Consider the following 24,458-nt stretch of genomic DNA (forward strand, 5'->3'; position numbering starts at 1 on the left):
ATTAGGGGAACAGAGGCAGGGCAAGGTGTCAGGACCGGACCAAGGGAATAGGAGCTGGGACAAGACTTGAGGCTAGGTATCAGGAGCAGGGCTGGGGCCAGGAACAAGGTAAGGTATCAAGAGCAGTGTAGCAGGGTCTGTTTGCAGCAACAAATCAGGGGCCCTCCTACTTGCACAGATAGTCTTCACTGCAGGTGCTTTCCCTAGGCCTTAAATAGCATGCCTGGGCCAGTCTGGGCCTCCGTGGGTGCGACATACAGTGCCGCTTGAGCCCATAGTGCTCATAGACTGAAGTTCCCTATTTCCCCAGAACTGTCTGGTGACAGCATGGACATGGCAGCTGCCCCAGAGCCTGCAGACCCAGACCTCAAATCCTCACAATAAGGGATATAACTTCTTCTGCTTAAGGGCATAAATCAGCTGCTAACTAACTGAGGTTAGGATGAAACTTCCCATATGGCCAAACTCTTGCAGAATTGTCCAATGCAGAGATTCTAGCAGTGCTCCTTTGAAGCAAATGGTCTTGGCTTCTGGTTTGTCACGAGACCAGGATGGAATGTTCTTGTATTTTGTTGTTACATTTTTGATCATGGGAGAGGTTTAGGGTGCATGTTTATATTCCATAAATGTCAGATTAGTATTAATGTGGTTACATGGGGTCTCCTTAAATCAAACACTGAGACTCAGTAATGTGGTATGGAACTACGTACATAGCTGTGAGCTTTATTGATTGTCTGTACTGTAGTCACGCGATGCGGACTAGCAGCTGAAAATCTCACCTATCCCAACCTATGCTGGAATCTGTATAAACCTAGGGGGGATTTTCCAGGGGAAGTTTCCTCTTTGGTTATTTCAAAATCCTAGAGGGGAAACCTCCAGTAGATTTACAGTGATGTTAATGCAATTCTGTAATATGACTAACGTTATTATCTTACATTTAGATTGTGCCTTTCCTCTAGATGTCACATGTGCTCTAATGACTGTTGCACAGCATGGGAATTTTTGTAAAACCAACGGATTATAGATACACAGATCTGTAAAATATCCACAGGTTATAATGTGGAATATTGTTCCCCTAACGATGCATAATAAAGCTGTCATAACACCAAGGACATTCTAATGACATTAGAAAACAGAAGTTCAAAGCATCTGCTTGTATTAGGCCCACTGTATAAAAATGAAGACAAAAGGATTGAGGGAGTGGGAAATATGAGTGCCAGAGAACAATGGGGAAGGAGAGCACATACTAAGAGGAGCTTGAGGTAAGGAACGCGAGTACTAGGTGAGATGGGAGGAAATGAAGGAAAGAAAAAGAAAATGTAAGGATGTATAGGGCAGACTTTGGGAAAGGGAAGCTTAGGTTAGTACATGTTATTAAATTGAATCATGTTTTCACAGTTTGTTAGAAAGGGGAATTGAAGGGACCAAAGAGCTTGAGGCTACGCTCCTGGGGCATGTAGTGTGAGCCTCGTGGGGAAGGTAGCAACAGAGCAGCACTTTTAAAATCTTTCCCAAATCAAGCACTTAATTAATAGAAATAAGGCCCTGACTCTGCAATAAGGTCCACACAGGTAGACTCCTGTTGACTTGATGTAGACACATGAGGTGCTCATTGCAGGATCGGGCCTTGCTATGCAAAAGGTGAGTATAGATACTTTGTAAGTGTCCTGGGCCCAATTCTCCTCTTACACTAGTACCCGTCCAAACCACCTCCTTTGAAAACAGGAATTTGGCCCCTGAATCTAATTTCTAAACATCCCTTAAACCAATGACTAGCAAAATGTAAATCCGAATACCACGCTTAACAATGAGTGAGTACATGCTCCAGAAATATGTTATAAATGAAGCAGCTCCCTGGATGGGGTGAAATCAAATGACTTCCACTTTGCTCGGTCAGTTGGGAGGAAAGTATCTTCCATAGCTCTTCGTTTTGTGTGTGTGTGTGCAAGCGTGCGCATGTGTGTATGGATAGGTTTAATTGTAATTGGAATCAGGATGCACATTCCTGTCTAAAATGTGCACTAAACATTGTGGGGATATGCAAAATGTTAGGTAGACTTAGAAGGTAGCAGTTATTTGTGTACGAGGGAGTTTTGTGGTGTGGCAGAGCAAGAGGAATATATTTAGCTACTTCATACCCTGTTTGCAACCTTCGGGAGGATAGATATGATATAAAGTTTGCTGTGAAACAATAGAGAGGCAAAGAAAAAAAAAAAGAGAGTAAGGGCTTATTTACACAGGGAAGTTAATTTGGAGTAAGATGGGGTGTGAATTTAATGTGCAATAGCTATTCCTGATTGATTTGTGTGGAAGCTCTTATTCCAGAACAAAAGTGCCTTATTCCAAATTTGCAAAAAGAAAAGGAGTACTTGTGGCACCTTAGAGACTAAAATTTATTTGAGCATAAGCTTTCATGAGCTTCAGCTCACTTCATCGGATGATTCAGTGGAAAATACAGTGGGGAGATTTATATACATAGAGAACATGAAACAATGGGTGTTACCATACACACTGAAAGGAGAGTGATCACTTAAGGTGATCTATTACCAGCAGGAAAGCTGGGGGGAAAAAACCTTTTGTAGTGATAATCAAGGTGGGCCATTTCCAGGAGTTGACAAGAATGTCTGAGGAACAGTGGAGGGTGGGAGGGGAGGAATAGACATGGGGAAATAGTTTTACTTTGGGTAATGACCACCCACTCCAAGTCTCTATTCAGCCTAAGTTAATTGTATCCAGTTTCCAAATTAATTCCAATTCAGCAGTCTCTCATTGGAGTCTGTTTTTGAATTTATTTTGTTGAAGAATTGCAACTTTTAGGTCTGTAATCGAGTGACCAAAGAGGTTGAAGTGTTCTCTGGCTGGTTTTTGAATGTTATAATTCTTGATGTCTGATTTGTGTCCATTTATTCTTTTACGTAGAGAATAGTGGAATTCCTCAAGGGCTTCTTTTCCATGGGTCCAGATGATGAAGATGTCATCAATGTAGCGCAAGTAGAGTAGGGGCATTAGGGCATGAGAGCTGAGGAAGCGTTGTTCTAAGTCAGCCATAAAAATGTTGGCATACTGTGGGGCCATGCGGGTACCCATATCAGTGCCGCTGATTTGAAGGTATACATTGTCCCCAAATGTGAAATAGTTATGGGTGAGGACAAAGTCACGAAGTTCAACCACCAGGTTTGCTGTGACATTTTCGGGGATACTGTTCCTGATGGCTTGTAGTCCATCTTTGTGTGGAATGTTGGTGTAGAGGGCTTCTACATCCATAGTGGCCAGGATGGTGTTTTCAGGAAGATCACCAATGGATTGTAGTTTCCTCAGGAAGTCAGTGGTGTCTCGAAGATAGCTGGGAGTGCTGGTAGCATAGGGCCTGAGGAGAGTGTCTACATAGCCAGACAATCCTGCTGTCAGGGTGCCAATGCCTGAGATGATGGGGTCCAGGATTTCCAGGTTTATGGATCTTGGGTAGCAGATAGAATACCCCAGGTTGGGGTTCCAGGGGTGTGTCTGTGCGGATTTGTTCTTTTGCTTTTTCAGGGAGTTTCTTGAGCAAATGGTGTAGTTTCTTTTGGTAACCCGCAGTGGGATCAGAGGGTAATGGCTTGTAGAAAGTGGTGTTGGAGAGCTGCCTAGCAGCCTCTTGTTCATATTCCGACCTATTCATGATGACGACAGCACCTCCTTTGTCAGCCTTTTTGATTATGATGTCAGAGTTGTTTCTGAGGCTATGAATGGCATTGTGTTCTGCACGGCTGAGGTTATAGGGCAAGTGATGCTGCTTTTCAATAATTTCAGTCCATGCACGTTGGCGGAAGCACTCTATGTAGAAGTCCAGTCTGTTGTTTCGATCTTCAGGAGGAGTCCACCTAGAATCCTTCTTTTTGTAGTGTTAGTAGGAAGGTCTCTGTGGGTTAATATGTTGTTCAGAGGTGTTTTAGAAATATTTCTTGTGTCGGAGACGTCGAAAACAGGATTCTAGGTCACCACAGAACTGTATCATGTTCGTGGGGATGGAGGGACAGGAGAGGCCCTGAGATATGACAGGTTTCAGCGTAGCAGCCCTATTAGTTGGTCTTCGCAAAAGGAAAAGGAGTACTTGTGGCACCTTAGAGACGAACAAATTTATTTGAGTATGAGCTTTCGTGAGCTACATGCATCCGATGAAGTGAGCTGTATTTCACAAAAGCTTATGCTCAAATAAATTTGTTCGTCTCTAAGGGGCCACAAGTACTCCTTTTCTTTTTGCGAGATAGGAAAGATTCTTCTGCTGGGCTAAGAGTATAGTTGGATAGATTAACAATCTTGCTGGGTGGGTTAAGGGAACCACTGTTGTGGCCCCTTGTGGCATGTGGTAGTGGCACTGCTATGGGTACCCACATGGCCCCACAGTATGCCAACATTTTTATGGATGACTTAGAACAACGCTTCCTCAGCTCTCACCCCCTAATGCCCCTATTCTACTTGCACTACATTATGACATCTTCATCATCTGGACCCAGGGAAAAGAAGCCCTTGAGGAATTCCACCATGATTTCAACAATTTCCATTCCACCATCAACCTCAGCCTGGACCAGTCCACACAAGAGATCCACTTCCTGGACACTATGGTGCTAATAAGCGATGGTCACATAAACACCACTCTATACCGGAAACCTACTGACCGCTATTACTACCTACATGCCTCCAGCTTTCATCCAGATCACACCACACGATCCATTGTCTAGAGCCAAGCTCTACGATACAACCGCATTTGCTCCAACCCCTCAGACAGAGACAAACACCTACAAGATCTCTATCAAGCATTCTTAGAACTACAATACCCACCTGCTGAAGTGAAGAAACAGATTGACAGAGCCAGAAGAGTACCCAGAGGTCACCTACTACAGGACAGGCCCAACAAAGAAAAGAACAGTACGCCACTAGCTGTCACCTTCAGCCCCCAACTAAAACCTCTCCAGCGCATCATCAAGGATCTACTACCTATCCTGAAGGACGACCCATCACTTTCACAGATCTTGGGAGACAGGCCAGTCCTTGCTTACAGACAGCCCCCCAATCTGAAGCAAATACTCACCAGCAACCACACACCACACAACAGAACCACTAACCCAGGAACCTATCCTTGCAACAAAGCCCGTTGCCAACTGTGTTCACATATCTCTTCAGGGGACACCATCATAGGGCCGAATCACATCAGCCACACTATCAGAGGCTCGTTCACCTGCACATCTACCAATGTGATATATGCCATCATGTGCCAGCAATGCCCCTCTGCCATGTTCATTGGTCAAACTGGACAGTCTCTATGTAAAAAAATAAATGGACACAAATCAAACGTCAAGAATTATAACATTCAAAAACCAGTCAGAGAACACTTCAATCTCTTTGGTCACTCGATTACAGACCTAAAAGTTGCAATTCTTCAACAAAAAAAATTCAAAAACAGACTCCAATGAGAGACTGCTGAATTGGAATTAATTTGGAAACTGGATACAATTAACTTAGGGTTGAATAGAGACTGGGAGTGGATGGGTCATTACACAAAGTAAAACTATTTCCCCATGTCTATTCCCCCCCTTCCCACCTCCCACTGTTCCTCAGACGTTCTTGTCAACTGCTGGAAATGGCCCACCTTGATTATCACTACAAAAGGTTTTTTCCCCCCAGCTTTCCTGCTGGTAATAGCTCACCTTAAGTGATCACTCTCATTACAATGTGTATGGTAACACCCATTGTTTCATGTTCTCTATGTATATAAATCTCCCCACTGTATTTTCCACTGAATCATCCGATGAAGTGAGCTGAAGCTCATGAAAGCTTATGCTCAAATAAATTTGTTAGTCTCTAAGGTGCCACAAGTACTCCTTTTCTTTTTGTGAATAGAGACTAACTTGGCTGCTACTCTGAAACCTGTCATTCCAAATTAGTTTAATCCAAAACGGATTAAATTTACTCATCGTAAAGCACGGTTATTCTGGAATAAGGGCGTCCACACAATCAGTTAATCTGGAATAGCTGTTTCATTATACCTTCCCTTGTAGCAAAGCCCTAAAAGAAGCAATACTTAAATGCCTGTCTTTGGGCCTGTGCTAACACATGGGTGACTGGCACAGCAAGAGATGCTTCTCTTCCAATATGATTGTGGGATTTTGGTGCTGTGGACAGTTCAGTTGAGTCCTCCAACTGTTTTACAGACCCATGCATAGCATAAAATGTTAACAGATGAAATTTTAGCTCTCCAAAAGTGTGTGTGAAACAAGCTTTTATTAGTCTTTGTTGACATTTGCATGCAATTATAATGATGCCCAAATGTGCAAGGCAGCTGGAAACATTTAACAGGCTGCTGCCTTTGTCTGAAGCATGACATGCTAGTATCAGAGTAAGACACAGACAATGTACTGTACACCTGTAACAGATAGCGCCGCTGCCCTGTGCTAGGCATTTGCAAACATAGAGTAAGTTGCTCTTTCTGTTTCCAAAGAACTCCCTGTAGATCCTTAACATATGGCGTTAACCCAGGGATTCTTTTTGTGTGCCTTTACAGACATATATCGGCTCCATTGTTGCCTCTGTGAACCCCTACAAGACCATTCCTGGACTCTATGACCGCACTGCAGTAGAGCAATATAGCAAGCACCACATGGGGGAAATTCCACCTCATATCTTTGCTGTTGCTAACGAGTGTTACCGCTGCCTATGGAAACGTCATGACAACCAGTGTGTTCTCATCAGGTAAGTGGCTACTGCATTAATTATTCCTAGTCCTGCAACTGAGCTTTAAAGGTAAATTGAAAATGAATGCTTGGAATGCCGAGGGAAACGCACAGAGGAAGAGCATGCTCTGACCCTTTCCCCTTAACCTCATTAATTGTTAGGTCTGTGCAGATGTAGAATTACTACGTGATCCTAATCAGCCCTTGAAAGACGAGGCATTTTTTGCCTGTATATGCCCTGCAGTCATTTAATGAAGAGATGTCTAAGTGCCACACAGTTTTGGCTGTTTGCTTACTTCCTTATTTGGCTCTAAATGCTTCACTTTTTCCGTTGTCTTCTGCCTCACTGTGCAGCCTGATAATTTGTCATCACTAGTCTTGAAAATTGCATCCATCAAAAAAAGAATGTTAGGTAACCTGTAAATAATAATAATGATGTCCTCCCAACTCTTTGGCCATTTAATTCAGTGTAATTAATTGTTCTTGTTTCTCCCATTGTTTAACCTGATTATGCTTTAGTTTGATGGAGATATAATAGCTTCCCTTGTGGTCTGCTGTTTACTGGTGTTCAGAACTGCAGCTGGCACTTCAGTAGCACTCAGTCGCAGTTCAGCGCTTGCTTCCCCCTTGTTGCATGGGAGAAGTTCAGTTAGCCAGATCTTTCCGTGAGACAGATTACTTCCCCGGTTGACTGACTGGAGGGTGAAGTAGGTTGACCAGATAAAAAGTGTGAAAAATCGGGACAGGGGTGGGAGTAATAGGCCTCAAATATCAGGACTATCCCTATAAAATCAGGACATCTGGTCACCCTAGGGTGAAGCCAAGGCTCCGCCTACTCCATGCCCCTGCTTGCCTATTCTTTACACACCTATGCAGGATGGGGAGCAGCAGCCTGGTGATAGCCTTGTAATGTAAGTAAGTAGCTTATTCATCTTGTAGGGGAAAAAACGAAGACCTAGTAAAATCAAAAATCTTGTCCGGGATGACCACTGAAGTTGCACAGTAGCAGAGTGGGGAATAGAAAGCTGGAGTTTTGATTTTCCTCTGCTCTACCCATGAGAAAACAAAACTTTCCTTGAGATTAATGTAAACTGCTGATGTAATCCCCTTCGAAGCAGAAGTATTAAAGCTCGCAGGTCATTGGTTTTCTTCCTCTCTCTATCATATCTTGCTCACTTTCTTAGAGGAAAATAACCCTTTGAAACAAAAATGATTTTTAGGCTAAGCTGTGGGGATAGCTAGAATTGAAGCAACAATCAGCTGAAAAAGACAGGTCCCCCTTACAGGATGGACCATGGAAATGGATGCATATAAACACACCAGCTTTTTTGATTCAGCTGAGTATCAGCTCCAATCTAACAACACAGTGCTGTAATCTACTTATAGTGAAAACAAATTGAAGGTTAAGATTTAAGAGATTGTGAGCAAGGATAACAGGAACAACAGGTTAGAAATAAAAGTATAACACATCTTTTTGAGACTAAAAAAATAATTTAACAGGCTACATACAATCTTTGTTGAAAGTGGTCTTATCTCACCTAAGCCTTTTCTGCAGCACTTCAATCCAGGTTGGCTGAGATCCTGTTTTCACAGATGTAACAGCATTGCCTGGTTATCCCCTCAAGTGCAGGATAAAAGAGGGGTCATGTTGCCTTCTTATGCCCCAAAGTCAGGGTGGCCCCCTGGGGTCCAGACTCTGGTATGTGCTCCCCTGTTGAGTTCACATCCCCCAATCAGACTGTTTTCCTGTTGACTTTACATGCAAATAGGGCTTGCTTTGTTTTGGTTTTACAATGCTTAATTTATTTTGGAGACATAGTGACAGCAGGATTGTCTGGCTATGTAGACTCCCTCTTCAGGCCCTACATTACCAGCACTCCCAGCTACCTTCGAGACACCACTGACTTCCTGAGGAAACTACAATCCATTGGTGATCTTCCTGAAAACACCATCCTGGCCACTATGGATGTAGAAGCCCTCTACACCAACATTCCACACAAAGATGGACTACAAGCCGTCAGGAACAGTATCCCCGATAATGTCACGGCTAACCTGGTGGCAGAACTTTGTGACTTTGTCCTGACCCATAACTATTTCACATTTGGGGACAATGTATACCTTCAAATCAGCGGCACTGCGATGGGTACCCGCATGGCCCCACAGTATGCCAACATTTTTATGGCTGACTTAGAACAACGCTTCCTCAGCTCTTCTCCCCTAATGCCCCTACTCTACTTGCGCTACATTGATGACATCTTCATCATCTGGACCCATGGAAAAGAAGCCTTTGAGGAATTCCACCATGATTTCTACAATTTCCATCCCACCATCAACCTCAGCCTGGACCAGTCCACACAAGAGATCCACTTCCTGGACACTACGGTGCTAATAAGCGATGGTCACATAAACATCACCCTATATCGGAAACCTACTGACCGCTATTCCTACCTACATGCCTCTAGCTTTCATCCAGATCATACCACTCGATCCATTGTCTACAGCCAAGCTCTACGATATAACCGCATTTGCTCCAACCCCTCAGACAGAGACAAACACCTACAAGATCTCTATCATGCATTCCTACAACTACAATACCCACCTGCTGAAGTGAAGAAACAGATTGACAGAGCCAGAAGAATACCCAGAAGTCACCTACTACAGGACAGGCCCAACAAAGAAAAGAACAGAACGCCACTAGCCATCACCTTCAGCCCCCAACTAAAACCTCTCCAACGCATCATCAAGGATCTACAACCCATCCTGAAGGACGACCCATCACTCTCACAGATCTTGGGAGACAGGCCAGTCCTTGCTTACAGACAGCCCCCCAATCTGAAGCAAATACTCACTAGCAACCACACACCACACAACAGAACCACTAACCCAGGAACCTATCCTTGCAATAAAGCCCGTTGCCAACTATGTCCACACATCTATTCAGGGGACAACATCATAGGGCCTAATCACATCAGCCACACTATCAGAGGCTCGTTCACCTGCGCATCTACCAATAAATGGACACAAATCAGACGTCAAGAATTATAACATTCAAAAACCAGTTGGAGAACACTTCAGTCTCTCTGGTCACTCGATTACAGACCTAAAAGTGGCAATTCTTCAACAAAAAAAGTTCAAAAACAGACTCCAATGAGAGACTGCTGAATTGGAATTAATTTGCAAACTGGATACAATTAATTTAGGCTTGAATAGAGACTGGGAATGGATGAGTCATTACACAAAGTAAAACTATTTCCCCTTGTTATTTCTCCCCCCCACCGCACCCCCCACTGTTCCTCAGATATTCTTGTTAACTGTTGGAAATAGCCTACCTTGCTTGTCACCAAGAAAGGTTTTCCTCCTCCTCTCCCCCCCCCCCGCCCCGCTGCTGGTGATGGCTTATCTTAAGTGATCATTCTCCTTACAATAAGAAAAGGAGTACTTGTGGCACCTTAGAAACTAACAAATTTCAGTCCTTTCGGTATGATGTCCATCTGTTTGCATTTGGAGAGGAAGATGATGTCTGTCTGTATCTGTTCGAGTGATGTGTATGATAAACCCATTGTTTCATGTTCTCTGTGTGTGTATATGAATCTCCCCTCTGTATTTTCCACCAAATGCATCCGATGAAGTGAGCTGTAGCTCACGAAAGCTTATGCTCAAATAAATTTGTTAGTCTCTAAGGTGCCACAAGTACTCCTTTTCTTTTTGCAAATACAGACTAACACGGCTGCTACTCTGAAACCTGTCATAGTGAGAATGGTGATTCCACCTCCCATTTTCTGGCAAAACCTGCTTGTCAGCCTGCCAGGGACACAGATTCTAAATCTATGTTCAATTCACATAAAAATTGTTAAATGTCACCCCTACCTACATCACACAATGATCAGGAAGATTAGTACGACGACGTAAGCTTCCATTAGACACTTTGCTCAACCTTTTTTGGGTGAATACTGTGAAGCAGTGTGCTAGGTGCAGTGAGTGACTCAGGCCTGATATACAACAGTGAGCCCTTTGCCAGTTGGCATGGAGAGGTTCTTAGGGGTCACACCAATAATAATAGCAATATCTAGTTTTTATATAGCATTTTCTATCCTTAGATCTTAAAGCAATTTATAAAAGCAGTAGGTAATAGTACTGCCATTTTATCGATGGGGAAACTAAAGCACAGAGAAGTGAAATGACTTCAAGATCACCAGGCAGGCTGGTGGCAGACCTGGAATAGAACACAGACCTGCCAAGTTCCAGGAGAGTGTCAGATCTGTTGAGCCACAGTACAGGCAAAACATTATTTGGGAAAATTTCACATTCACAACTTCTATCCTTACAACAATTTTCTGCAGGCCTGGCCCAAAGCAATTGGTTAGCATTTGTAAAATGCTACATTTTGGACAAATACTGCAACACAACTTTATAAGGGCAGGTTTCACTTGTACAAAATTTAAAAGCAAATTGTGCTCATAGCTATAATTAAAAAGAATCAAAGAAAATCAATGCCAATTTCTGTGCTTATAAAGTGATTTTTTTTCTGGGCTGTGAGTCAGTCTGAGGAGATTAATAACATGGGTCAAGACTTTTAAACGTGATGAGTGTTTTTGGCCATCTCAGTTTTGGGTGGCAGACTTGAGACCTTTGAAAGGTGCTAAAACCAACTGTTTGTGGGGACATGGCTGCCCATAGAGCTCCCGCTGGTTGAGTATGGTGTGGCTAAACACTCCCTGTCCCAGTTTCTTTCCCTGAGATTAGTCTCCTTGGCTTCCCAGACATCAGTCTGTGCTGGAGTTGTGACTTAACCTTCCAGCAAAGTCACAGAACAAGAAATTCAAACTAAAAATCCCAACAAACAAAAATGTTTTTCTGCTCTTCGGGGGCTTTTCTTCAGCCTATCCTCGAGGGTCTATTCCCAGTCCCTTTCTGGGCTACCTGTGAGAGTCTTTATGGCTCTGGGATAGAGCCTTCAGCTCTTGGGTGTACGGTTCTCACATCCTGCTGAGCTTTCTTCCTTGCATCCTTGCCTGTTCCACTATAGAACACTGGGCCCACAAGCTGGTTCTTCTGGAGTAACCCACCTCCTGCAGACCCTGGCTCAGACCTGCCCTAGAAGCCTGTCCAGTCCCTGTGGTTCCAGCACACAGACTGGTCTCTGTGCCCTTTTATAAAGCCCAGGTGTTTGTTAAGCTATCATGTGACCCTCCTTAGTCCCATCTCTTCAGGCTGGGAAGCAGCTAATTAATTATGGCACAGGTGTGGCTGGACCCATGTCCTCTCAAAGTGGCCAGTTATCCTTTGACGCCCTCTGAAAATCAGGCGTCTCATTTGGCTTATGCAAAAATTGATGCATTCAAAATGACTAGTCACTTTTAAAAACCTTGGCCATGCCTGGTTTATTTGCTTAGAATTGAAAGATGATGGAGTGATTAGTTTTGTCAGTTTTATTAGACAGGTTAGCTCTGAGGTTTGAAAATGGTAATGAGAAGCAGAACTTAGCTGCCACATGTCTGAATTCAGAGTGTTATGTTGCCTGCAAAAGAAGGCACCAAAGGAAATCTTAGCAAATTCTGTCTTGAAAACTATGATATAAAACAAGTATTGTACACAAAGGAAGCTAAAATTAAGTTGTGAGTTGTCAGCTTTCAAATCCCAACGTATTGCTCTTGTTCAATGTTATGCTGTATCTAAAATTATAGGAGGTTAGAACTGCATTATAAACTAAAGGCATTTAGCACCATTTGGAATTGTCTAGGGATGAAGCACCCCCTAGTGGAGTTTTACAATTTTAAAATCAGTTTTACAATTTTTTTGAAGAGACTCCTGTGTTAGTCAGTTAGTACATAATTTAAAAACAAATATGTGGGATTATTTTTAAATGCTATGAATTTTTCTCCTATTGGAGAGGTAAGGTAGGAAAATGGGAGTGTAATCCAGGACTGACTCCGACTGCAAAATAAAACCCAGTGTTTATTAATATAAAGCCATCTTTACCACTTAAAAGCCAGGGGAAGGGTGAGGAATTGTTTTAAATGGACTTGCAGAAAGACACAGTAATTATGCAATTTCTGTTAGACAGTGCTACCTTATTACACGATAATACTGAGTCACAATGATGCAGCATCCTAACATACTGATCTAATGCCATGTTGCAAACACTGCTGTCCAGTGTGTGCATAGCATGCTGTGATTATCATGTGACTCCATTACTTCATTGAGACTGGCACTGGATGAAGTGGCCCTTGAGCTCTACCAAGCTGAATATTACTGATGCAGTTTATATACTTAAAGCCTTTGATACAGAGATGACTATACCGAGACACATTCGTATTGCTTTATACTTTGTATCAGTCTACACCCTACATCACAGGATCATTTCATTTGAAACAATTAGCTATTATAACACAACAGACTGATTGCAAAATAACATGTCTCTGTTGTATTTGGGAAGATGAACCCCAGGCCTGGCACCCAGCCTGAGTAGCTGGACTGGGCTCTGGGTATCTCTGCAGGGGTGGCAGAGGAATCTCCCTTTTTCAGCTCACAGGGCTGTTGTCTTAACTAGGAAAAGTGGTTGAGTTTAGGTTGGGCATAGGTAACACATTAGCTAAGTCAGACATAAACTTGACCTTTTTCCTAGTGCAGATGTAGGGTAACACCTTACCTTGATTTTTAGCTGGCCTTATCCATGTGTATTCCTCTCCTCATATGTTTGTAGTTCTTCCATTTTTTAAATTAAAAGTTTTAAAAAATACAGATCCTAAAACAACTAAAGAAATGGAAACAGCAAACCTGAAATTACAACCCAATGTCAGACTGTTTATTTTATTATCAGCTGATTGCCTGAAACTTTTTAGCTCAGATTGAAGATCAACATAAAACAAGCTACTTTTTGGACAAGACCCAAACTTTTTGATGGGAAAACTTTATTTATGAGACTGACATACCAAGATTAAACATTGCATTTGAAGAACCATGTTTGCTGTGGGGGCTTTATTTTTTATCTGTCATATAAGTTATAAAGCCAAAAGATTGAACTGAAGAGTGATTTAGAGTGTGTTGGTTCAGTCATTTGCATATGAAAGCCCTGGGAGTGAGAAGTCTCTTTTACTGATCCCGTTCCCTCTGCAGTAGTCCAAAGTTCAGACCGTTTTGCCCTTCACAAAGCATGTGGAACAAGTGATGGAGAAAGATTAAAGATTTCCAAAATGAGGACTTCACAAACTGCTGTTATACTTGGTGTATCCAGAGCACTGAATGTAATGGATTGGAACAGGCTTTGCGTTTAAAAATGCTTGGGGTGAGAGGTTAGTTGAAAGGTTGAGTGCACACTAAAAAGAGTCTACTTCCCTGAGGATTTTGTAGGACTGAACTACCACCACACAATGTAAGTGTTTGAGTTGTAGTAGTCATGCAAATGAATGGGAAGTTTGGAGTACTTGGTGTTTTTCATATTTTTGTTAATAATTGTTGATTTATAAAATAACTTGCATTGTGTCAAAGAGCTGCAAAGATAGCAGCAGCAAAACATAACTAATCCTGGTAACAACTATATTAGAAATAGGAAGAAAAAAAACTTTTAAAACCAAATGTAAAAGCATTCCTAACACAGAAGTAGAGCCAAATGCTGCTCCCAGTTACCCCCAGTATAAATCCAGAGTGACTCCATTGGCTTCAGTAGAATTACTTCAGATTCACACTGGGTTGAGTCAGAGCAGAATTTGGCCCATGGCACAGGACAGCAATGGCAACTCTAATAATTAATCGGTGAGCGATCCAGATCCTTAGCTGACCTCCATTGGCATAACTCTGACACCCAGATAACTGCTGTTGTATGCCGATGTATGCCAGCCAAAGATTTTGACCCAGAGGGCAGAGTTTAGGCAGGAAAATAGACATCAGTAAAGAGGGACGTTTTGTTGTTTTTTATCTGGCAAATATAAAGGCACCGAAGTATAAAGCTTTTTAAAAATGAATCCTGGAAGTGCTATTGCTAATTCTCATGTGCGCAGGGTGCCAATGTAATAGAAAGATAGCATGAAAGTTATAAAAGATCAAAATAAATGAAAGGTACTGCAGAATATTGGATAGAATGTAAATGTGTGATGGATGAAGGAAGTTCAGCCAAGAGCCTGTTACAATGCTAGTGTTGAAGAGAGTCCAGCACATATCAGAATAAATATACTATATCTTATATGAAGTTGTGAATCATTTTGAAGAGTTGCTGACACCTTCTGGAAAGCTATGCAAAACATTTAGACACTGATCTCTTGATACATTTTATATATATATTCTAGATTTCTCTTCCCTGATTTTTATTTTATTTTATTTTTAATTGTTGAAGTGTACTTGCATGGAAATCTAATGTTTGCTTCTTGGGGCTGTATATGTTCTTTGCTCCTCACTAGAAATCCCTGTGATGACATAAGGGCACTACATTCACCACTTTTGGTTAATAACCAAATAGTGCATTGTATATGTGCCCAGTTCTCATCCGTTAAAGTCAATGACAGAACTCCTGTTGGCCGCAATGTGGGGGTGGGATCAGGACTTAAGTGTGCACAATTTCCATGAAAGTAAATAGGAATTAAGTGCACGTATTTAAAGTCGGAATTTTGTCCCATGACTTCAGGTGAGAAATAAGCAAGTCAGATAATTGAGTTTTTAGGAAATAAGATCAGTTAAATTATTGGTTAAATTATGCTCTGAACTTGTCCACATGCGACATTATTGAAGGAAATGGGATTGGACAGGAAAGCAAAATTTTGCTCACTGTTTTTAGGCAAATGGTCTAGTAATAGAAATTCAGTATTTCATATTCTTTTTGTATGAGCATTGATTGTTTTTAAATGGTCTATTTTTTCAAATATCAATGGGTCTTTAAATGTGTCACATCAAAATCTCTGCACATTTAACTTTTCCCTTTGTTTTGGCACAAATTTTGCATATAATTTTATGAAATTGGATTAGTTGCTATATGTGGCAATAGGTGTTTTAGGTTCTGTTTGTTTAAAATAAAATATAATTTATATAATTTTTATATATAAAATAAAATGAGTAAAAGTACATAGAGGTGCTGTGGATTTATGCTGGTATGACTAAGTTCAGAGTCTGACCCTACATGAAAAACCTTTGTTTAAAAGAAACCTGTATCATCATCATCTTCATTATGAACAGTAGTAATAATATTTAAGTATTCAGTGTCATAAATGTGCATAGATGACCGCCTACACACTTATTAATGCTCTGTTTCACACGAAGGCTCCCTCCCCTATGGTTATCCTTCTACAAATAACCATGCTGCAGCCATACCAAGTCTCCCTCATGGTGGAAGACTCCTGATTTTGGATTAGCTTTACAGCAGTTTTTATCGTATCCGTAGCCATGCCTCCTTGCGCTATTTTCCATTCTGCGGTGGCTGCACTTCAGCAGTGGTGTATTACGTCATCTCTGTAGCCCTTGGGTGCCTCACAGGAGTTGAAGGGGTACTTGTCATGTGTTAATAAATTGAGATCCTGGCTTAGAAGCGTGGAGCTATTATGAATTTTGCACTGTGTTCCAATGAGACATTTAAATTCTCATAGTGTTTTAAATCTCACTCATTCAAATTGTCATGGTCTGACAGCCCTCTCTAATCACTCCCTTCACTTTGGCTTGTGAGTGCCTTGTTGTAGGCCAAACCGAGGATTTTTTCCCCATGAGCATAGTCAAAGTAAAAACACTGTGGAATGGTTTTTTGTCTTTCAGTGGTGAAAGTGGTGCTGGTAAGACAGAAAGTACTAAGCTGATTCTCAAGTTCTTATCTGCCATGAGCCAACATTCGCTGGAACTGTCCCGTAAGGAAAAGACCTCCTGTGTGGAGCAAGCTATTCTTGAGAGCAGGTACTGTGTTCATATCCTCATACATGGTCCATAGTGTTGCACACAATACAGAGTGACAGAGGAAGAACAACCTTTGAAGCTGAAGACATTTAAAACTAGCCTCCTGCACAAAACACTGGAAAATAATCCTGCACTGGCACCCAGGGAATGGACAGATGACCCACCAGGTCTTTTCCATCTCCAGTGTTTGTGGTTCTTTGGCTGTAAGTTCTGTGTTGCAGACACCAATTCTTGGTGTATGCGGACCTGTTGATTTACATTGCAGGTTTTTCCCAGTGATTTTTTTTCTCTTTTGGAATTTCATATGCACTATGGATTTTCCACTGTTTTCCCCCTTACATTTTAAATTACAGCTGTAATTTTTAAAAATCAAAATAAACGTCAGTGGAGCTACATTGATTCAAAATTTCTGTGCGAAAAGGCCATTAAGAGTTTTACTTTTCTGTTTTCCTTGTTTGGTAGAGATGGGCTTCAGAAATAGCGTTGGTACTTTTGTTTGGTGTCTCCATTAATTTAATTCTATTTGAAAAAACCTCCATATCTCCGTTGACTGTTGTCTCAGTGATATTTTCATGCTAGATAATAAATTAGGAGGAAGGGTTTAGTAAAGGCTGTCTGTACCACAGGCTCCAATAATCTACCGCAGGTTGTCAGAAAGGAGATTCTGTTGCATCAAAAGTATATGTGGGACCTGGATGTTTCAGACAGCTTGTAGAGGGCCACAGGAGCTTTTACTCCTACAACGCTGGATCAAATGTAGTCTGAGAGGCTAGTGACTGAAAGCTGGTTGATGGCCTACAATAAATGAGTTGATTCTGTAGTGACTGTATAGCCAAATTATAGCTCGCACACTCTGGGTAGTCTTATTTCAGAGGCAAAGTTGTGGGCCATGACCTGTAGTTCAGGGGCAATCTCTCTAAGTCAGGTTTGAAGTATATTGATAAGGCAGCGTGGATGAAGCCTGCCCTGCGGATGCTATAGCATTACTGATTATTTGTGTATGTTATGTATTTATAAATCACCCAAATGTGAGGCATTTTACAGAACAAACTAGACTGTCCCTGCTTTGAAGAACTTGCAATCTATTTTACACATGATGCATGGGTGCATATAGAAAACAATAAGTGTGGCAGTGCGGGAGGGCCGGGTCACAGTAACAGAATCACCAATAGAATGGTTCTGTACAATGAATGAAGTGGTTTAGTACAAATTGGGATTATTTCTTAGTAAATTTTTTTTCATTTTTGTTTGGGGCTGAACTGAGGGGATGTGAGTGAGGAAGGCAGCAGGAGATGAGAGGGGGAGAGGTGGATTGGGTGAGAAGATTTTATTATTTCGTGGGTAGGAGAGAGGATTGAGGGGGAACTAAAGGGAAACAGAATGGGGTAGTAAGGATCAGCAGGGTGACTGTAGGTAGCTTGCTGCGGTAAGGAAAGATCAAGCAAGCTGATTTGATGGATCTATCTGCTGTTAATCAGGTATCTTCCACAAGTACTAAATTCACTCAACGTTTTAACAAGAAGTTGTGCACAGCTAGACTATGAACAGATCTGCTGGTATCACTGTCACACATCTTCCCTGTCCCTCCCCCATCTTTGTTTTCACCCACTAAAGTAAGATTATGTAAGTTCTTTAGGACAAGAAAGGTCTCCTATACACCCACATGGCACGCTGCGCAATTGGGTCCTGGCTTGACTGGGGGCCTCTGTCTTTACTATAATGTGAACACTAAACAACAGTTATAATATAGACCTGTTATAATAAATCCTATTTCAGTTCAGAGCTCTACAGTAGCTAATGTCTTTTTGTTATTTGTTATAAAGCATAGCTACTTTACTACCTGCAGACATACAGCCTGTGGTGTAACAGTTGTCTAGAACAGCAGTTCTCAAATTGTGGGTCAGGACAGCAAAGTGGGCCTTGAGCCCATTTTAATGGTGTCGGCAGGGCTGGCTTACACTTGCTGGGGCCCGGGGCCCAAGCCCCATTGTCAAGGGCTAAAGCCCAAGAGCATCAGCTCTGGATGGTCAGACTCAGGTTACAGGCCCCCTGCCTGGGGCTGAAGCCCTTGGGCTTTGGCTTTGGCCCCTGGACGGTGGGGCTCAGGCGGGCTCAGTCCCCTCTCCTGGGGTCATGTAGTAAGTTTCGTTGTCAGAAGGGGATCATGGTGCAATGAAGTTTGAGAACCCCTGGTCTAGAGCTATGGCATTGATTAAGGATGTAGGCCACGTCTGAGGATAATGTTAGAGCTGGGCTTTATGGGGATTATGCCCTTCCTTGAGCACTGGAGTGCAGTGATCCTATCAATGGTATTCCAGTCACAAGTTAATACTTTTGTCGTCCTCCCTTATTTTCACAGCCCAATTATGGAAGCTTTTGGCAACGCGAAGACTGTTTACAACAACAACTCGAGTCGCTTTGGGAAGTTTGTTCAGCTGAACATCTGTCAGAAGGGAAACATCCAGGGAGGAAGAATTGTAGATTGTATCCTCTCTTCTTGCTGAGTGCCTTTGTAGTTCAGGGTGACGTCCTCCCTCTATCTGTTCTGTGGAGAGTAGTGGGGGGAAATATTAGCCTGTCCCTCTGCCCACACCCAAAGATTTCAGGTTAAAAAAACTGTCCTGAGTAAACTTCAAGAGAAATCAATAAGTCCAGATTCAGTGTGCGTGTGTCCATCTATCCATTCCTTTAACTAGATATAAAATCATCAAACCTTCTCTCTCATTTTTGGTATTATGGCTAATGTGCATGTTTCTTCAGAGTGAGTTAATAATGTCTTAACTTCATGGGAAAAACTCTGATTACCAGCTCTTCACGAGCCAGGTGAAATTCATCCAAGGGCATAATGGGCAAGGGAAGTCCTGTACAGAGCAGAAGTGAGAGGCTGTACAGAGCCCATTGTGTGAGGGGGGCAGCCTCAGGTTGGCCACGCTGCTTGCACTCAGCCGCGCTGGGCTATGCACCAGTTCCACATAGGATGCTGCAGGTTGGAGAATTAGGAGTATATCCTCAGGATTTGCAGTTACATAGATGAAGTAGCCATAGGCCCTGTATAGGGATGTTGGGTTGTGGTTCCTATTCCTGTATTGTAGCAGGATTACTGGCTGTGGAACAGCTGCATCCTGCTTGCATGTCTTTGAGGGGGGTGATTCTGTCCACATACACTCAACCTGCCTAGATCTTTGCACAAAAGTTATTTGTTCACACTTCATGTAAGGTGGGTAAATTTCACCCTTAAAGTAGGCACCAAACTAACCAGCAAACAGAAAATTAGGCGAAAAGGTACGTGTCACTTCAAATCCTCATTTGGTCCAGAATATGACAGTACTTTAATATGCTCTGTTGAAAAAACCTTTGGGATTAGAAGTGGCTGAATGTGTTAGTTAGGGAAACTCTCCTCCTTTTGCTATGCAAACAGATACATGACACAGACCACAATGTTTTTTTTCTCTCTGAAGTCAAGCCACTCGGGAGTTGTAAACATATAGTTCTTTAACTTCACCGTTTTATTCCTTGATGGATCACTTTCTTCCACACTAAAGATTTATTAGAAAAAGTAAGTCAACATTTGCTGTCATCCAGTATTTTTGTTTTATTCATAGACTTTCTCAAAACTTGCTGGTGAATAGGTTCCCTTTAAAAATAATCCCCTAAACATCTTATTTGCTTTGACAGAACCGTGTAGTAAGGCAGAACCCTGGGGAGAGAAATTATCACATATTCTATGCACTGCTGGCAGGGATAGAAGAGGAAGAGAAAGGTGAGTGACAAAGCTCAGCTCACACAACTGTTTGCAATGGCTCTTTGCCAGTCATGAAACGCCATCTTGCGATGACAGTGCTGTGGTAAACCAATAACCGAACAAGAGAAATAGGTTATTTATTTAATCTAAATTCAGCGAGCATGTTTTGTGAGCTCATCTTGCTACAAGTGGTGTCTCTAGCATAGGAATGCCACCAGGCCTCGGGGGGTTTATTCCCAGCTGCCGCAGACTCACTTTGTGACCTTGGAATAGTTATTCAGGCTGGACACTGTGGGTTTGTCACTTAGTCTCTTGGGTGGGCACTAGGAAATGCCAAAGGGAAGAGAGGAGAAGGAATCGTACTCTCACAATCTCTCGTCATGAAGATTAACCCCCTAGCAAGAGAAATAGCATTTGTGTAAAAATGTCTAAGCTGTATAAGCACCACCTTTTTGGCCAACTGTCTGTGTGCAATGAAGAGTACAGACTATGGTGTTTCACAGCTAGATAAAATGAAAATTATCCAATGAATGTGATACATTTTCTATTTCTATAAACCAGTGGCTCTCAACCTTTCCAGATTTCTATATCCCTTTCAGGAGTCTGATTTGTCTTGCGTACCCCCAACTTACACCTCACTTAAAATCTACTACTTTAAAAAAATCAGACATAAAAATACAAAAAGTGTCACAGCACACTATTAGTGAAAAATTGCATACTTTCCCATTTTTACCATGTAATTATAAAATAAATCAATTGGAATATAAATATTGTCCTTACATTTCAGTGTATAGAATATAGAACAGTATAAACGAGACATTGTATGAAATTTTAGTTTGTACTGACTTTGCTGGTGCTTTTTATGTAGTTTGTTGTAAAACTAGGCAACTATCTAGATGAGTTGATATACGCCCTAGAAGACCTCTGTATACCCCCCAGGAGTACGTATATATACGCCTGGTTGAGAACCACTGCTATAAACCACTTGAGTTTGTGTCCCTGCTCGTGCATATCTAAAGTAAATGAAACATGAATTAATTTTTTAACTTCTGAGGTGGTGACTTGTTTTTTCTCTTTGCAGATGCATTTTACTTATCTGTACCAGAGCATTACCACTACCTGAATCAGTCTGGATGTGTAGCGGATAAGACAATCAATGACAAAGACTCCTTCAAGGAAGTCATTGTGAGTTGTTTGACCAGTTCTTTATTGTTCAAGGGTGATAAGTTTCATATCTCTTTGCTTGATAGTGCTTTCAATGAAAGCTATCATGATCTGCAGCTAACTAGGGTTCTAATCTTGCAGAAGGATCAGTCCATGGTCGTGGCTATGTGCAATCCCACTCACTTCAACAGCATTCCGCATGGGCGTAAGGTGCCTCGTGGAGGATCAGAGTCTACTTTTGCTCAGAAGTGACTAATTTTCTGTCATATACTTCGCTATCACAGGGAGCATTTCTTTCCTTGCATGCAGGATATGAAGTCGCTCTCCCATCACTACTTGGAAAGGAAAGCAATTCAATTGCAGAGCAAAGAGGACAGCAGTGGAAGGCAATCCGACATTCACCCGCCTTACCTTCCAACCACGACTTTTGTAGAATTACATTACAGTAGTTTATAACAAAGGACATATGTATTCATACCTAGGTGCAAATTCCTCAACGCATGGTGGTGGGGATGAGATGCTACAAAGTAAATACATTAATAATGCATATCCGAAATAGGACACCACAGGATATAACAAGAGACATACACAGAGAGCAATGGAAGCACAAAGCGTCTTGTTTCACAATTGATTATGAACCTGTACATTTTCTGATTCATTCCCACTTTTTTGACAAAACCAAACAAGTGTTCTATTGTTTACCTAAATTACCCCAAGCATCCATTAGAATACAGTGTACTCCCTTCTCATTCCAAAGGTGTTTGCACCTTGTGTAAGATTTTAGTATCTGAAATAAACTAGATAGCTTTTTTCTTCATAACTATTGGGTGTACACTGTGAGGGCAGGTTATGTGTATAAAAGAGAAGCATCACTTCCTTCTCTGTCTGCTGCTTATGCTCCTGGGACAGATCATACAAATCTGTTAAATACAAATACAGAGCAATCAGGAAGCAGCCTTTCTTTTATGGGAACATTTACCTTCTTACTAAAAGAAAACAAGCCACCTTATTTTACATGCCCAGTGTACATATTTCTGCTGCTTCTCTCATTTCAAGGCTTCGTACACTATCTGCACCATTTACTGAAATTTGAAAATAGCAAATCCATGGTAGTACGTGGACTTCTGCAGCTTTCCAATCTCTTCTAGCCATGTGCCTTTGGGGGAGAAAGAGTGCAATAAAGATAATCTGGTACGTGAAGTAAGTGATCAAATGAGATTATTAAATCGAATGGAAAGACGGGTGAAATGGAGGCACTAACACTAATTGAGGATTTTTCTGGGTAGCCTTAACTTTCACACCCACATTAGCTTCAGCAATTAGCTACAGTAATTAACTGACTCTTACTATTACCATAATTATCAATTTCTTTTCCTAGTACCACCATAATTTCAGTGTGGCACATACTCTATGAGATTTGAAAACCAATAAAAAGGGTCCAGTACAATTTATTTAAAAGGTGTTTATGTATATTTGTTTTTGCAACTATAAAACTACCTAATTTCATGACAGACATATTTTTGTGGAAGTGGGTGATATCCATATTGCAGTCATCTAGTTCAGGTTGAGTAGCATGACATTTAATTTGCGCTAATCAGCGTGAGGCAGGTAGAGCATGAAATTAACTTGACATGTAAATCTTGCATTCTAGAGTATTTTACAAGCAGAAATTTGGGCACAGAATGGGGGCATTTCCACTCTGCTTTCCTTATAGTGAAGGACAAGGACATTTTGCATCATCAGTTTCTGTTCCTTCTCCGTTTCATGCATCCCCCTCCTTTGCTTCCTTACAGATCTTCGTAAGGCCTGAGAACGTGATGCATTCTAATGACCTTTTTCCAAGAGGCTACAGATGATTTCCCCTCTAGATGTTTTTCTTTCCTTTGTGTTCCAAAAGTTCTTCTCCACTGGAGTGGGGATCTGCAGTGTGAGCAAACACACATGCATTCCTAAGTATTCTTGTGACATCTGTTATTACTGTGCCATGAGCTGGATCCTATTAATAAAATCTCTTCAGCTTGTACCTCCCTCTATAGCTATAACTGTGGCCGACAGGATTAGAGACAATCACAAGAAATTTGTTAAAATCATCAGGAACAAGTGAAATTACTGGGTGAAGTTCCATGGTCTGTGTTATATGGATGTCAGATTAGATCAGGGTTTGTCGATTTGTGGCTCATGAACCAAAAGGCTCCAGTCCCACGGGGCTGGCTGAGTTCAGTTCCTCACTTCTGGTGTTGTGACTTCTGGGGTCGCAGTGCCACTCAAGTTTAGCCGAGCCGCCCCTCCCTCATGATGGCGGGGTGGGCAGCCAGACCAAATTTGAGTGAGTGGCACTGTGACCTCATTTGCCAAGTCACAAAACCACTCACGAAAACTTGGCCCTGCAGGTCCCTCGTTATGGGAGCTGGGCCAAAACAGAGTAGTGCTGCGATCTGAATGTCACAATGTCCGGAGCCCAGCCAGCCTTAAGGGACCAGAACTGCAGTAGCTGCTGTTATGGTATGCACAGTGTCCTTTTTAGTACCAATTACGTTAATATGTATATTCTATATCATGGGTAAAGAATACTTAGTAAGACAAATATTTTTTGCACTAAAGCTATTTACTGGGTTGTGACAGGCTATCAAGGTTTATGAATGGGTCCTGAGCCCAGAAAAGTTGAGAACCACCTTGATGATCATAGTGACCATAAAATTATGAATCTACCCACAAAGTATTTGCAATTGTAGATATTTATTGTGTATTGGAAGAGTGTACATTTGTTCAGATCTACAGTACTAAAAGGTGGTATATGTTCTGTGGGGGTTTAGTAGTTATTATACCTGCTCTTTCTGTGCAGACACAGTGGAATGGATTCCCAGAGCTTCTGCAGATATCCCTTTCCTTCTTATCTACTAAAAATGTTATTACAAGTATGTGACTGGCAGGGGTAACAGGACGATCCCCTGCCAATACCTTGGAGGGATGATAGG

General features: G+C 41.7%; 1 protein-coding gene across 2 annotated transcripts in view; it reads left to right on the top strand.

The window, feature by feature from the left end:
* The window catches only part of MYO10 (myosin X), a 280,919-nt gene that overhangs the window by 145,725 nt on the left and 110,736 nt on the right, over positions 1 to 24,458 (top strand). For both annotated transcript variants that reach the window (XM_038390800.2, XM_043508449.1), the window contains exons 4-9: positions 6,542 to 6,729; positions 16,443 to 16,577; positions 18,937 to 19,061; positions 20,120 to 20,133; positions 20,253 to 20,337; positions 21,401 to 21,504. In XM_038390800.2, coding sequence (XP_038246728.1) covers positions 6,542 to 6,729; positions 16,443 to 16,577; positions 18,937 to 19,061; positions 20,120 to 20,133; positions 20,253 to 20,337; positions 21,401 to 21,504 — 651 coding nt within the window. The remainder of the gene's footprint in view (positions 1 to 6,541; positions 6,730 to 16,442; positions 16,578 to 18,936; positions 19,062 to 20,119; positions 20,134 to 20,252; positions 20,338 to 21,400; positions 21,505 to 24,458) is intronic.

This window comes from Dermochelys coriacea, chromosome 2 (genome assembly GCF_009764565.3).
Source record: "Dermochelys coriacea isolate rDerCor1 chromosome 2, rDerCor1.pri.v4, whole genome shotgun sequence".
Classification (NCBI taxonomy): Eukaryota; Metazoa; Chordata; order Testudines; family Dermochelyidae; genus Dermochelys; species Dermochelys coriacea.